The sequence below is a fragment of the Triturus cristatus genome, chromosome 9 (assembly GCF_964204655.1).
Source record: "Triturus cristatus chromosome 9, aTriCri1.1, whole genome shotgun sequence".
Classification (NCBI taxonomy): domain Eukaryota; kingdom Metazoa; phylum Chordata; class Amphibia; order Caudata; family Salamandridae; genus Triturus; species Triturus cristatus.
The window spans coordinates 1106370702-1106386266 of NC_140592.1; the positions used below are offsets into that span (position 1 = coordinate 1106370702).

The 15565-nt window shown below is 44.2% G+C and overlaps 1 protein-coding gene across 1 annotated transcript in view; it reads right to left on the minus strand.

The window, feature by feature from the left end:
* Positions 1-15565, minus strand: part of KLHDC1 (kelch domain containing 1) — a 1365548-nt gene that overhangs the window by 711355 nt on the left and 638628 nt on the right. Inside the window, exon 6 of the mRNA XM_085627012.1 lies at positions 1575-1658. Within this exon, the coding sequence (XP_085483138.1) occupies positions 1575-1658 (84 nt within the window). The remainder of the gene's footprint in view (positions 1-1574; positions 1659-15565) is intronic.

The window sequence follows — 15565 nt, forward strand, 5'->3', positions numbered from 1 at the left end:
ACACTCATTAGCTGGACACAGGCTGTACAAAATTAGGTTAAAAAGAGTAATATGGTGTGTACCCGCCAGTATGTTAACTATAAAACAAATACGTCCATTGCATGATGTCATCAGTGATGTTATGAATGATGTCATCAATGATGTCATGAGTGATGTAATATGTGAGGTCATAAGCAATGCATGGTGGGGAAGCAAGTTATAGTTAGCTATATTAGAAGTGGTGAATTTCATTTTTTTTTTTTGTTCAAAACGTTAAGGCTGTCACCGACATATTCACCTAACTAATACATTAACCTTAGTTTTTTAGAGCCCCTCATGGAGAGACAGTCAGCTAATAAAGTCAGCGGTAATATATTTCTTGGCTACTGGATCCACTAACCGGTTGATGTTTTTTAAGATGTTCTGGCTTCCTGACTGCTTATTGATCACAATTTCTCACTGGCAATGAGATTCCTGTCTCAAAATTGATTTTAAGTGACTGATTGTCTGAAGCTCTCCTTTCAATATGTAGAAACGTATTATTTGGCTATCAATGCTCTAACTACTAAGCAATTGTTCTTCGTTGAAGAATCTTAATTGACAGTTTTCCACATAATTTCTCCTTTGTTTCAACTAATTTAATCGTATGTGTTCGAGTCATTGCTGAAACTAGCTAGGGTGGTATGTTTTTTGTTTGATGCTGGGTCACAGGGTTCAACCTCCCTTAGCTTTGGAGGGGCCCGTCCCCATCTAGTAATCCCTGAAATGTAGAACCTATGAGGAAAAAAACTAGTTTCTTTGTAAATGATTAGAATTTGGATAAACTACTGTTGTTACATACACTGAATCTACCTGCAAAATGTAAGTGAGACTGATGACCCAGGGTTCTCCAACGTCTGCAGTAAACAAAATGAATAGAGGTAAAAAGAAGAAGGATGTCTCTTCAAAAAGAAATAAATGTCACTGAGGAAAGAGAGGATTTATGCTTAAAAAAATTAAAGCTAACTTTCTTTTAAGAGGAAACGCAGATTGTGACTTCTAAATACTATGTGTATAAACAGGAAGAAAAGAGGTGGTATTGCTGGCAACTAATGTAGATGTGAGATAACATGCTAAATGCAGAGCAAGCCCAAAAAGGAGCCTGTAAAATGTAGTACCTTTCTCAGCAGTTTACGCCCTGGCCAACGGGGCAGCAGGGGTTCTCAACAAAACTGAAAAGGAAGACCAGCGAGAACACCCCCTACATCGTTTAGCTTCTTCATATACCCACCAAACAATAAATGCCCTTGCAATAATTATGATGTAAGCTAATAACTATTCAGGTATCAATATTAAGTTTACTACCCACTCTGCCAAAAGCATGGAATAAATTATTTGAAGGCCAAGTGTTTCGTAACATCAAAGATTTTGGCTCCCCAAAGTGCATACAAAAAGACCAGATGAATGGAAACATTAATCTGAATGCTACGGAGGATCTTTCAAAACAATACAATGGATACAAATTTGTTTCTAGGTTAAGAATTTAAGCGACATTTACAAAAACAATCGATAATTATAATAAATAAGCAGAACTAAATATGTCTTAGTAAACTTACCTTTATTGGTGGCTGAAACCAAGTTTGTGTGTTCGTATCAAAAACATGGACATCATTATTCCAACCCCAAAATACATGTTCTTCCTAAAATAATAGACGTAATAACATATTTTATTACTTTTAATGTTGGCATTTTGTATGCAAATGGCCCCTAACACGTTATTTAGTCAGATGTCAATCGACAGTATGTATCTGAAAGCAAACCACTAGCATTGCATTTTACATTTTGATACTATCCTTTTTATATGTTCATTCTAAACCAATAGGCTCACCCAAGCTGTTGGCAATTTACATAAAGCTTATTCCTAGACAAGACAGGAATATGTATGCACCTATTTGATATTTGTATGGAGAAAACCTAACACCTTAATATTTGCTTGCTAACTGTGAACTATTCACTACCAAAACTTGCTTTCTTCATTCTACAATGGAACAACTCTTTTATAAAGCACCTTTTGGATCAAACAAAACATACCAGTAAACTTAACGACTCCTGTACTTCTACTGCTTACTCCATTTTCTATCAGGTTCCTAAGAAATGTGTAATGCAGAGACCAGACACAGCAGTACACCATGGTTAGCACAAAAGTAGTAAGGGGGGAGGAGCTAAGATGGCAGACGTAGGCCAGTGTAAGATGGTATTGGCTGGAAATATTGATTCCTGAAGATCAACAGGACAGAATATTGACAAAACAGAGGGATAAAATATTGAAAGTTACATTTCTATACATTTTCTATACCCACATGTGCACACCTTGGTGAAACATATCCTAAAGATACATAGATGTGGAGTTAAGAATAGTAAATCCTTTCATCCCTCTGTGCACTTACCTTTCAATATCTTATCCCTCAATATTATTGCAATGATCTTCTGTCCCATCAACCCGGGGAGTCAAGATTCTGCACAGGTGTCAGCATTGATTTTTTGAAAGCAAAAACAGTAAGATTGGAGGAGTCAGACGGAAGGTTCAGGCGTGGCAATATCTGTATTGTAGGAATATTAGATAGGGCAGAAGGCTGGAGGATGGACATATTTGTGGAGGACTGGATCACAGACACTATGATACCCCACAAACTCTCCTCTTACTTCCCTGTGGAATGAAGCACCTTATAGGATTCCTATGGGTCATACATTCCTGTGGAATGCGCACACAGGGCACATCAATACCAAGACTCCCACCAGGAGCCTCCCCTCGAACAATCATAGACAATCGAAGACAGAGACTTCATCCTATGGGAGGCGATGCACTAGGGCACAATACAGTTAAAAAAAATCTAATTTACTGGTGCTACCAGGCGTCACGAAAATGGTGCAAAAATAGAGACAGACTTTTAAAGCGATGAAGAGAAAACTTTGAGAACAAGAAATAAAGTATATGATAATGACCCCCGCACTTCTCAGGATGACTACTGAAAGGAAATCCTGGATCTTTGTAACCCTGGAAGAATTATGTGACAGGTTGGATGGAGAACAAACCCCTGAAGGGGCACCAGGGCAGCACAGGCACAGGGAAGGGACTGGAAAACGACCAAAACCAAGACTGGGAGACAATCTTCTCAATAGGCAGAGGCCTTCTTCTCAACGGAAGACAGCTGAATGGGCGGGTCAAATGTGGGAGAGCTAACAACGTATTGTGAATCAGAGTGGGATCAATGGAACATCAGCTCAAAGTTAAAGACATTCATTGGTGAAACATGTCCAACATGTGACAGTGAGAATCTGGGCATATGGGCAGTTAACATATTTCACACCAGAACAAACTGTGGGATTGGGGGCGGATGGGGATGGGAGATTTGGGAAAAGCTGTGTGGACACACGTGTCATCAATAGCTGAAACTGAAAGTTAGCAGTTGGATGATTTATTGGTGGGATGGAGCGACAGAAACATTCTGCTGGAATGTGACAGATAAACTTAGACATAGGGACCAAAGAACCAATGCAACTTCACACAAAAGACATGCGAAGTAGATAAAGAAAATAACTAACTCCCTCAAGATAATCTCTTAAGTTATTTGGCTGTTGGGGAATGGGACAGTGAGACAGTAACAATTTCCATTGTACACACCCCTCCAGAATTCTAGAAAGTCATACTGTTGGACCTGGTCCTTTTCCAGGGTTATCCCTAAACGCGTTGCCTTCCTCAGCCTTTATTTCTGATGTTCTTTTTGTTGGCTTTAGGACTCTGGGTACATTACCACTACTAATCAGTGCTAAAGTGCATGTGATCTCTCCTCTAAACATGGTATGATTAGTTTATACCCGTTTGGCATATCTGATTTACTAATAAGTCACTTGTAAATTGCTATACCGTATACGCAGGGCCTGTAAATTAAATGCTACTAGTGGGCCTACAGCACTGATTGTGCCGCCCACAGAAGTAGCCTTTCAAGCCTGTCTCATGCCTGCCACCTCAGGGCCTGTGTGCGCAGTTTACTGCCACTTCAACTTGGCATTTAAAACGACTTACCAAGCTTTAAACTCCCCTTCTATTAGGTTATCCCCAAGGAAGGCCCTAGGTAGCTCTATGGGCAGGGTGCTGTGTAAGTAAAGGTACAACATGTAACTTTATGTTTTGCATGTCCTGGTAGTGACAATGAGCCTAATTCGGTTTTCATTGCTGTGAGGCCTACTCCTCTCATAGGCTAGCATCGGCAATTCCCTTAAAAACCTTTAAGCAGTAATTCCTGATCAGAAAGGGGTGGCGTTGCCATGTTTGGTATGTTTAGAATAGTGGTGATAAATCCTGCTTACTGGTGTAGTTGGATTTTACATTACTATTTTAGAAATGGCACTTGAAGAAAGCGGGCATTTCTCTGTGCTCTGTAGCCTGACTCCAATACACGTCTGGGCTGAGTGACAGCTACACTTTATGCATACTTTCTAGACAGCCACCACACAGGAAGGGATGTGTGTGAAACAGGATATATCTGCATTCCTCTGCATACTGACAGTCTGCCTGGACTGGGAGAGGGAGAGCTGGTTCAAGCTTTACTTTGTATAGGTTGTGTCCTGCCCTCGCACAAAGGGCTGAATTACCCCCTACTCATTGTCTGGAGCCAGGGCTGCGTTGAAAGAGACTGTTACTCAGTTCTAAAGGTTCCTTTGAAGTAATCCTTTCATCAAAGACAATTTTTAGTATAACTACTGGGGCTATGAGACCATGTTTTTAGGCACTACATGGGACTTGTAACCAGATGCTGCTGGATCTCCAATCTGCACATTGCCAGAGGTCTGCTGTGCTGCTAGGAGGAACCATCATTTGTACTACCTGTTTTGTTGTGCTGGCCTACTACTTGCTGGAGGGACTACCACTTTGCAACTGGACCTTTGTGCTGGCCTGGCTGTCTGCTGCTCTCTTTGTGCTCTCCAAGGCTTGTTGGCTTTTCCCCCTGTTTATGCAATCTCAGGGCCATAAACGATTGCGTACAAGCACCTCTACCATGGGACTCTTTCTCCAGTTAGTCAGGCAGCACTGTGAGAAGTCATGGTCTTTTGCTCCTTTGGCTCCTTATTTTACATTGTAGCGCGAATTGAGCACTCCCTGATGCCCCAGTACATTCAGATGAGCAACAAAGTAGGCACTCACGATGGTATTTTCATCAATCATATTGCCCTTTTACGCATTTAACAACAATTCTTGTAACAGCGTTATTAAGATCTTACATCTATGCGTTGGTAACAAGGAGTAAAACAGAGGGATATTGGTAATATAGCATGAATGTCCCTCCACTTATGTGAAACCATTGCATGTCATTTGTGCTGATATAAAAAAAACAAGCATTGGCATAGCCAATAGGTCTCGCTTCCTGGACCTTCTGTGTTTAGCCAGAATTTTTGGCTATGTTGTAGAGCATTGTGGTTGCTGTGCATCATGTTGAAAAGTTATAATAAAAAGTGTTAAGCTTTCACGGTCTGTAATTGTATAAGTCATCCTTTTTGCTGCATTGACTGCTCCTGACGACTTCAAAACGCCCCCCCCCCCTTAAATCAAAATCTTTACCAACTCTCTGCAGCCCTCGGAGTTGGATTATGTGCCTGAAAAGTGGCGGCCATTTTCTGTGTGCCGGTCGATATTTTTTTTTATCCGAGCATTTACATATGTAAATCCGTGCATGTTTTTAAAATCCATGCCACCAAACAGTGTTGGGCTCCTCTGGAGAGCTATAATGAAATTATCCCAAACCGGGCATCCCTCAGTGCTGACCCAGGAAAGGGGTCACCCAGTGCAGAGAACACAAATACTTCAAGCAGGTACCAATGAATGCGCAGGTAGGCGGGCAGTACCGTTCCCACAAATCAGAGCTCACTCGAACATATTTTAAAATCATGTAAATCGGAATCATACCCTGCCTTTTCTGATGGTGGCTGCACTGGTCAGAAAGCCTGTCATCAGTACATGCCTTGGCGACATAGAGGAGGTAAATAAAGCCATGTGACTGACGCTCTTTATTTCTGCCAGCCTATTTGTTGTGCCACTGTGCAGATTTCGTGATCACAAATTCTGCCCGTGTGAGTCAGCGGGCGGCTGGTACATGTGGCTGCAGGCGAGGGAAAGGCAGCAACAGTTGATCCTGTGAATTATTGCATCCTTTCATCCACTTTAATATGTAAATGTAGGTGGCGCCAGTTTGTATTGAAGGAATCGCTCTGCAGAATATCGCGAGCTGTGTTTAAGATAAGGTATGCTGTTTGAGGGGGTGGGGGGGTGTTAGCAGTAAGGCTAAAGCAAAATTGAAGGTTTGGTGTTATATTTCTGAGGTTGAAATGCTATGTTATAAATATTCCTGTAATAAATTTTGTTAACGTTTTTTCACCTCAACACATAAAGCGTTTTGTTAACGTTGTTTCAGTTCAACACATAAAGCGCTTTGTTAACGTTGTTTCAGCTCAACACATAAAGTGCTTTGTTAACGTAAAGCGCTTTGTTAACGTTGCAAAAAAAAACTGTTAAAGCCGAACACAGTTCTGGTTTCTTTCACCAGCATTAAATAAAAACAAACGCGCACGCAAAGAACTGTTCAAGCTGAAAACCGTTCTGGTTTCTTTCACCGGCATTAAAGAAGAAAAACAAACGTGCGCACAAAGAACTGTTAAAGCTGAAGACAGTTCGGGTTTCTTTCACCGGCATTAAAGAAAAATCAAACGCGCGCAAAGAAATGTGAAAGCTGAAGGCAGTTTGGGTTTCTTTCACCGCCATTAGAGAAAACAAACAGGCGCGCGTGACTTGCACTAAAGAAGGAGGCAGCAGGGGGAGGGAAGACAGGAGGGGGCCTTGCCTGTTTCCCTTCCGGGAACAAGCAGGGGCACCATATGTTTGCAAGTTAATTACAAACATTGTTTTTTTTTTGTTTTTTTGAAAATTCTTTTTATTGGCATTTTGAGGTTTAAACGTACATACAGCGTGTGTCGCAGAGAGAGTTGTGGTACATAGGTATTAGAGTAGACCTCCATCAACATAGGGAGTACATCAATATCTTGTTCAGTGAGGATGTGGTCTGTGTTGTAGCAGAGCATTGCCAGAGAGGGGAACTGGGGGAGAACTGAACTAGGGTGTGCCATGGGGTGTGTAGTGTTTGAGTGGGCGTACGCGATGGGTCCATTATTGCCTACTCGACAGTGCAGTTGCTGCTCGCTCAGGGGGAGGCGGGTGTGTGGAGGCAAGTTAATTACAAACATATGATGTTAAAGCTCGCTCCCGCAAGGGAATCGCCAGACGCGCACGCGTTGCCATTAAAAGCAATGCAACGCGTGCACGTTTTTTGCTGAAAAGGCGCATAGATGGCTAAAGGTCTTTCACCTATGCAACGCATGCGTGCTGCGTAGGTGTTCTGCTTGGGTTTTCGGATCAGATAGAACCCGCTCAGCAGAGCCTCTCTAACCCAAACCAGAACGTTACCCCTTCCCTAGGGCCTATTTACACCTAAATAACCACATATATGTACCACCTAAGGACAGGGAATTCCTACTATATATACCAAGATCTACAAGTTACAGCCTCGCGGTCCCAAATGGACCCAGGACTTCCTGCCCAGACGGCAGCCACAGACTTCCTGCCCAGACGGCAGTCACAGCCTCGCGGTCCCAAATGGACCCAGGACTTCCTGCCCAGACGGCAGCCACAGCCTCGCGGTCCCAAATGGACCCAGGACTTCCTGCCCAGACGGCAGCCACAGCCTCGCGGTCCCAAACGGACCCAGGACTTCCTGCCCAGACGGCAGCCACAGCCTCGCGGTCCCAAACGGACCCAGGACTTCCTGCCCAGACGGCAGCCACAGCCTCGCGGTCCCAAACGGACCCAGGACTTCCTGCCCAGACGGCAGCCACAGACTTCCTGCCCAGACGGCAGTTACAGCCTCGCGGTCCCAAATGGACCCAGGACTTCCTGCCCAGACGGCAGCCTTAGCACGAGTTCATCCTATAATTACCACGACATCAGTGTTACTATATATCAGATCACACAAAGACAGCTAGTTGAGCACAACTTGTTCCCCAGTTCGAAGGGCTCCTTTCTCCCTTATTCAGTTACCACCTACCTGATCAGGATTAACATCTGTTCATGTTAAGTCACAGCTGACTAGAAGAATAGGTTACCCTCTTACACAAGAACACGTAGCACATATTGCTTTACTACAAACTGAATACTTTATTTAGTTATTACATGCACACTCACGGAACATCACATAACCTGCAAAGAAAAGTGAAAGATTAAGTTGTACACTCTAATAGTAAGGGGTTGACATCACCTTGGTCGTATGTAGCCTGCACTCAATGGTCATCTAGGTTCCCTTCTCGTCTGCGCCTCGGCTTCGCCTGGAAGTCACACCTCCGCAATCACGGGTTTACTCCCGTCTCCCTCTCCGAGTCACTGGGACCTCTTCCTCATCGGCTACTCTCTTCTCTTTGGAATATCTATCTCTCGGTTTTTTCTCCACCTCCAAGTTTGTCATCTGTCTTCCCTGGAATAAGTAGCAGCTTTACTACTAACGGCCAGGTGCCGCCCATGGACAAGAAGCAAGTGCCAGTATCTGCCTCAAACTTTCACTAATATAGATGTGCATTTCCTCATGGAAAATTCCAGCCCGTAACCTGCCGCCCACCAAATTCTTGTACCTCCCCGTGCCAAGGACACGTTCCCAGCCGGCCGGCCTGATGTAGTGTCTTCGGCATGAAGAAAAAATACAATCCTTCGATAAGGGTCGGCCTGAACCGGTTCTCTCCAAGCGAATAACACCTCCTAACTAAAACACTGCCTATGACCTAGAAACATCCCAAGCTGCCAGAGCAGGAGGAAAGATGGAGTCTCTCCCGTTTAAGGCCTACCAGGCCTGAATTCAGCACGGCTCCATGAAATACCCTCACTACAGAACAGATTACCCCTAATGCTAACGAATCTATCCCCTAGGATATGTATGCAAACCCTGATCTATGGGGAAGAACACAGGATCATGTCGAAGTGCCTAATAAATAGGCTCTATACACTACTCTAACCCTTAGACTTGAATGGGAAGAGACTGAAGTCACCTAAATCACCCTTCAACACAATAAGACCGGAAAAATCGAGCAGTACATTTCACCCTTGACTTCAGTCTATTATACATTCATTAAATGGAGCTAACATCTGTGGAAGAATAATATGAAACAAAGCTAACTGATCTATGTCTAGTACCAAGTGTGCAGAATTGAAATAATGAAGGAATACACTGAATAAAGCAACAGATAGAAATCAAAACAGCAACAGCAATCAAAATACCACCTAATATTTGGCGTAGCGCGTGTATATCAGGTAACCAATTAAAGAGCCAGTCAAACCAGCCCTGGTCAATGTGTTTTCTAACTTCTTCTGTTAAGTCACGCAACTTGTCGATGTGAGCACGAATGGATTGTGTATGGTCAGACAAGTTAAAACAACAGAGACCTTCGAAGTCCGAGCAATCATGTCCATGTTTAAGCAAAAGATAATCAATGGCTGCTCTATTTTGCAAAATGGCCCTACGTTCACCCTGGGCGTCTAATAGCATGTCAGACAAAATTGTAGAAGTATGATTAATAGATTTCACCATCCAGCAGGCCATTTTCCCAATAGATTTGGCATTATAAACCGCCAAAGCAGGAACACCAATAATTGAAACAGCTAAGCTAAGGTATTCAGACTTGGAATATAAATGCAAAGATGGGTCACAATCCTCCTGTAACATTACAGTATCTCGAAGCACACGAGAGTTGGCATTCGGGTGTGATGCAAACATCAACAAACTGAGTCTCGTAATGGCACAAGGGCCTCCGGAAATGTTTGCAGGGACAAATGGCCAGGAAGTATTACCACATGAGAAAAGCCATCCGGCAGGTAGTAACATCGTGCGATAGTGACTGGGGGTAACTACCAAACTATTACAAGTCATATTGTTCTGAACTGAAACACATGTGGTCGGTGTCCTTTGAAAGCACAAAGTCCGTTCGTGAGCGGTAAATGAAGTGGCGCCTTTTAGTTTGAGGCGTAGACATTCAGAGATCACACTAGGATTACACGTAAGAAAGAAGCACAAATCACCTTGTGTGATATTATAAGTAAGTATTTGGGACTGGATGGGGGTTTGCTCGTTCGGCAATTCAATACATAGGGGACAATATACATGGGTAGCAAAATCACCCAGGAGAATATTGGGACGGGCCTTCGAGACATTAAAAATATGAGTTAAAGTTTCTAATGAGGCGGGGACAGCAACCAGGCAGGTCGCCAGAATGTCATGGACAGATCTCATCGGTGTCAAACAGAAGTGAGGGGCGTCAGTCCCCCTTTTGGCAAGTGCGGTCCAAAAGTTCGATGATGAATCCCATGCAGCGAAGGAACGCAACACTCGGGTTCCCAGTTCATCCCGGGTTGATAGGATCCCTCCTTTCTCGTCGTACCAGTCCGAAAACAGTCCGGCTCCGACACATCCTGCAGCAACAATCCAAAGAATGATCTGAAAGAGAACCAAATACAGGCATTAATCATTCTCGTAAATAACATTTATCAGCCGGGACCGCTTCCCAGCTATCTTTCCCTGGTCTCATAACCAAAATGGTATTATCCTGACCGGTGGCAATGACCTCTGCTTGTTCAGGGGGATTCTTAGGCGATTGCACCCAAACTCTGGCCCCAGGATTATCCGTGGAGCCAAAACCTTTCTGGCCACGTACAGTTAGCAACGTTGGAGCAGTGCCTTTCATTAGTACACCACTGAAAACAGGCATTATGAGTAATTGAGCCACTCGGTCAGTGCGATGTATCAGTAAGTCAATCTCACTGCTATTCAGCAGGAGCACCTTAATCTCTCCCTGATAATCACTGTCGATAATTCCTCCAAGCACCTGAATGCCTTTTACAGCCAGCCCCGATCTAGGGGCGATCAATCCGAAATTTCCAGGTGGTATCTGAACACCAACACCTGTCTCTATGATGACTCGATCTCTACTTTTTATAACAATGTCATCCATAGCATGCAAGTCTAAACCTGCCGACCCTGGGGTCGCTCTACATGGAGCCAAAGCTCCGGGAGTAATTTCCCAATACATCACAGTTTCTCTGATTTCATTAGGCATAGCCTCAGCATTCGGGGGAAACAAACGCATGAGTGGAGATTCAGCATTTAAAAAAGGACGATTGTTCAAAATCAATAGTGCTTGGGGCAAAAAGTCTCGCCAATTTTTATACTTGTCATCCGTTAACTTACGCAGCTGGTCCTTTAGCAGACCATTCAATCTCTCCACCAGGCCCGAGGCCTGTGGGTAGTAGGGGATATGGAATATCCATTCAATATTGTTTTCCGCACAGAACTCCTGTACCAATCTTCCACGAAAATGGGATGCATTATCAGATTGAATTTGGAATGGCACACCATAGTACATCATAATTAATTCTAATGTTTTAATGGTATTCAATTGGGTAGCTTGCTTACAGGGAAGGGCTACCAGCAGGCCACTGTATGTATCAACAATAGTGCAAACATATTGACAATTCCTACTCATGGGAAGTGGACCAATGTAATCGATCTGCCAAATTTGAGCGGGCAATTTGCCGCGATGTAAATGACCTTTAACAATTTGGGGCACCTTACGCCGTCTGATATGCTGACAAACGGGGCAGTGTAAAATAACATTTTTGATTAAATCTAAGGGAATATAAATTCCTCGATCAGCAGCCCACCTGCTAGTGGCCTTCTCTCCAAAATGTCCTGCCTTCTGGTGTGCCCATTTCGCCAATCCCGCAATATCAGAATCTTGCCTGTCCACCACTGCCTCAGCAATTTTAGACTTCTCATCTGCAATGTTATGAAAAAATTTGTCAAGAGAATCTATCGGGGTGTGAGCGTCCACATGGAAGATTGTAACAGTACTCTGTGGGAGCATCTCCCAAATTTCTTGCCATAACTCTTTTCCCCATAATTCTTTGGAATGTAACTTCCAATTATGGGAATGCCAAGTTGGCAACCAAACAGCCAGTCCATTGGCAGTAGACCAAGAATCAGTGAAAATATGACATGTACCAGGTAACTCTTGTTTCAAAACTTGGTAAACAGCGTAAAGCTCGGCAAATTGGCTGCTTTTACCTTCACCAGTTGTGCTCAACAATTTCTGTGTGATCGGATTATAGGACACCGCCTTCCAGTGCCGTGTCATCCCTATAAACCTCGCTGAACCATCAGTGAACCAAACATGGTTTCTTTCCGCTGCGGACAAATCATCAAAAGGCTTACCCCACTTGACAGGAGACTCCTGTGCTAAAGGTACGGAACATTCACTCTCAGTCTCAGTCGATGGCACTCGCGCCACCTGCTCATGTAAAGAAGCAACTCCTTTCGGGCCCACACGTGCCCTGTCTTGTATGTACCATTTCCATTTAATCACACTCGCCTCTTGAGCGTGTCCAATTCGGTGAGTTTTCGGCGAACTCAGAACCCACTGCATGATAGGAATTTCCGGACGCAGAACTATATCATGTTCCAAAGTCAATTGCTCGGTATCCACCAGAGCCCAATAACAAGCAAGTAACTGTTTCTCAAAGGGTGTGTAACGTTCACCAGCATCAGGTAACTTTTTGGTCCAAAAACCTAACGGTACTTTACTCCTGCCTTGTTTCTGCCACAAACTCCAATTTGCATAAAGGCCCTGTACAGACACATTCAAATCCACATCACCATCACGTACAGGCCATAAATCCAGAGCATGTTGAATTGCCTCTTTTGCCAAACTAAACGCATCTTGCTGTGGTTTATCCCATTCAAATGCATTCTTTTTACGCGTGACCCGGTACAAGGGGGCCAATATTTGACTCAAATGAGGAATATGCTGGCGCCAAAAGCCAAACAGACCAATGAAGCTCTGGGCTTCTTTCCTATTTCTAGGAACTGCAAAATCAAGAATCTTCTGTTTAACCTGAGGGATCACTTCACGGTGCCCTTCATGCCAATTAATACCCAAAAATTTTACAGCCTGGGACGGACCTTGCAATTTATCTGGGTTGATTTCCCAACCTTTCTCACGCAGGCACTCAATGACTCTGTCTAATTGGGTCTGAACTTCCTCTTGTGTTTCGCCTTGGATCAAAACATCATCAATATAATGACATATCTGAATTTGGGGATGAACCGGTACCTCAGACAAATGCTCTGCCACCAGCCGGTGACATATCGTAGGACTATGCACATAGCCCTGGGGAAGACTTCTAAACGTCATCTGACGCCCGTTCCACGTAAAACTGAATTGTTCCTGACACTCTGGGGCAATCGGAATTGAAAAGAAAGCATTAGCAATATCAATGGACGCGTACCATGTACCTGGATGCTTTTGGATTCTCTCAATAAGTGTAATAACATCCGGTACTGCAACAGTCAAAGAGGGTGTGTGCTTGTTCAATTCTCGATAATCAACGGTCATGCGCCAAGAGTTATCACTCTTACGCACCGGCCAAACAGGATTATTCCAAGCAGAAGTAACTGGGGTTATGACTCCTGCATCCACTAACTCCTGAATAGTGGTACTAATCTCCTCATGACCACCTGGAATACGATACTGCTTCTGACAAACCACTTTTGTCGCATGGGGAACTTGTATGGGGGGCATTCTTAAACGACCAACCCGTATAGGTCTGGACGATATATAATGCGTTGTTCCAAATTGGTAACATCCGTCATCTAGATGCACAGTCATTCCTCTCAAAATATCAATCCCAATTATGAATTCTAGAAGTGGCACTACTAGTACAGAATACTCTTTTCTAGGAATTCTACCTATTCTCATTTCAAGCAAAGTTTGAACTGCAGGGGTTTCTTTTCCACCTAATCCGGTAATAGTAAAAGGCTGACCTGTAAACTTCTTCGATTTTCCATGAATAAGAGTGGCCTCCGCTCCTGTATCTACCAATGCTCGGGCCCTTTGGATATTACGATGTCTCCAATAAATATCAATATCTACATAGGGTCTATTATCTCTGTGAGCCCATCTGTGTACCGGAGCTTGACCTATTTCCTAGTCATTCTTACTGCATTCTGTGTACCAGGATAGATCAGGATAAAGACTCTCACGTTTCTTAGGTATCGGTACCTCCTGTTCATATCCATTCCCAGGACGGAACGGATTCGTATCTTCTGCATTGTACTGCGGGTTACGATCGACCAAACTGTGACGATCCTCTCTCCTCCTCAACTCAGGGGATTGATCCCTATCATCTCTACGTCTGCTGTAAACATAGTCAGTTCTCCCCCTTTCTCTTTCCCCCTCTCTCTCCCTGTCTCTCTCTCGACGGGGGGACACATCACGTGCAGAACGTCGATCATCACGACGAACAGAGCGCCCACGGCGGTCGTCATCACCGCTACCGTCAGAACCACCACGATCACACTCAGTGGTCCGAACACGCCGGGCACCCTCCTTTCGATCCAAGCCACGTTTGCGAAACAACTCCCACAAACGAGCGGTAGTCTCACCATCAATATCCTCCCTCCGCACACCATCAGCCAGAAGACCAGAAAAAATATCACGTCTAGTAAGTTTATTTTCACCAGGAGTACGAGTGTCAGGCCGGGACTGCCGTTCAGGTTTAAACCACTCACCCAACTCACCGAGTTGGCGCACCGATTCCAAAACCGTAGATAATACGTTACCAGTCTGATTAATCAATAAAGTCATCATGACCTGCTTATAAGCAACAGGGGAAGATCGAATGATACGGTTCCGCACAGAAGATGTCAATGAACCATCAAGCAACCTGTCAGCAGTACCCAGAAAAATTGCCGTTTTCATCACCTCCTCTTTGAGACGTTGAGCAGCATCACGCAAAGTATACCACGGCTTGTCATTCACAGGCCAGTCAGATTCAGTAGGATATTTTAGATTACAACCCTCAGTCGCCAATTGGAGTAAAGAAATCTGACCAACACCATTATAGTTACGAAAATGATCCTGCACAGTAGAATCCAAACTCAAGGAACAGAACTTTAAACAATCGCCAGTATCCAACATAATACCAGCAGCGCCCAGTTCATAAAGGCGCACCATCCATGTGAGCAAGGACTCACCAGCTCGCTGCCGAAATCGCTGCAAAATGTCACTAATTTCCTGCTGAGTAAAGTCTTCTAAACAGTCCAAAGAAATACCCTGCGGAGCATTGGGAGACTGCTGCAACTTCCGACGGAAAACTGGATGCGCAGAAACCGCGGGACGAGCATCACAAGGAGCCCGATCAGTACTCGTAGAGGGACAATCAGTGTAAGAAGCATTGATCCCACTCGAAGAACGAGCGTAATCACGGGGTGCACCATCAAAGGTGCGAGAAGCAGACTTACAATCATGGCGGGAGCGAGAAGACTCGCGCTTGGCAGACTCCTCACCCGAGGAACAAGAATCCGTCGAGTTCCAGATATTACCATCCCATTCTTCAGGATTCCAATCCAGCCCAGCTGTCGCCACGACCAGACGCACCTTTCGCGTCGAAACCCGACCGCGCCTGTTC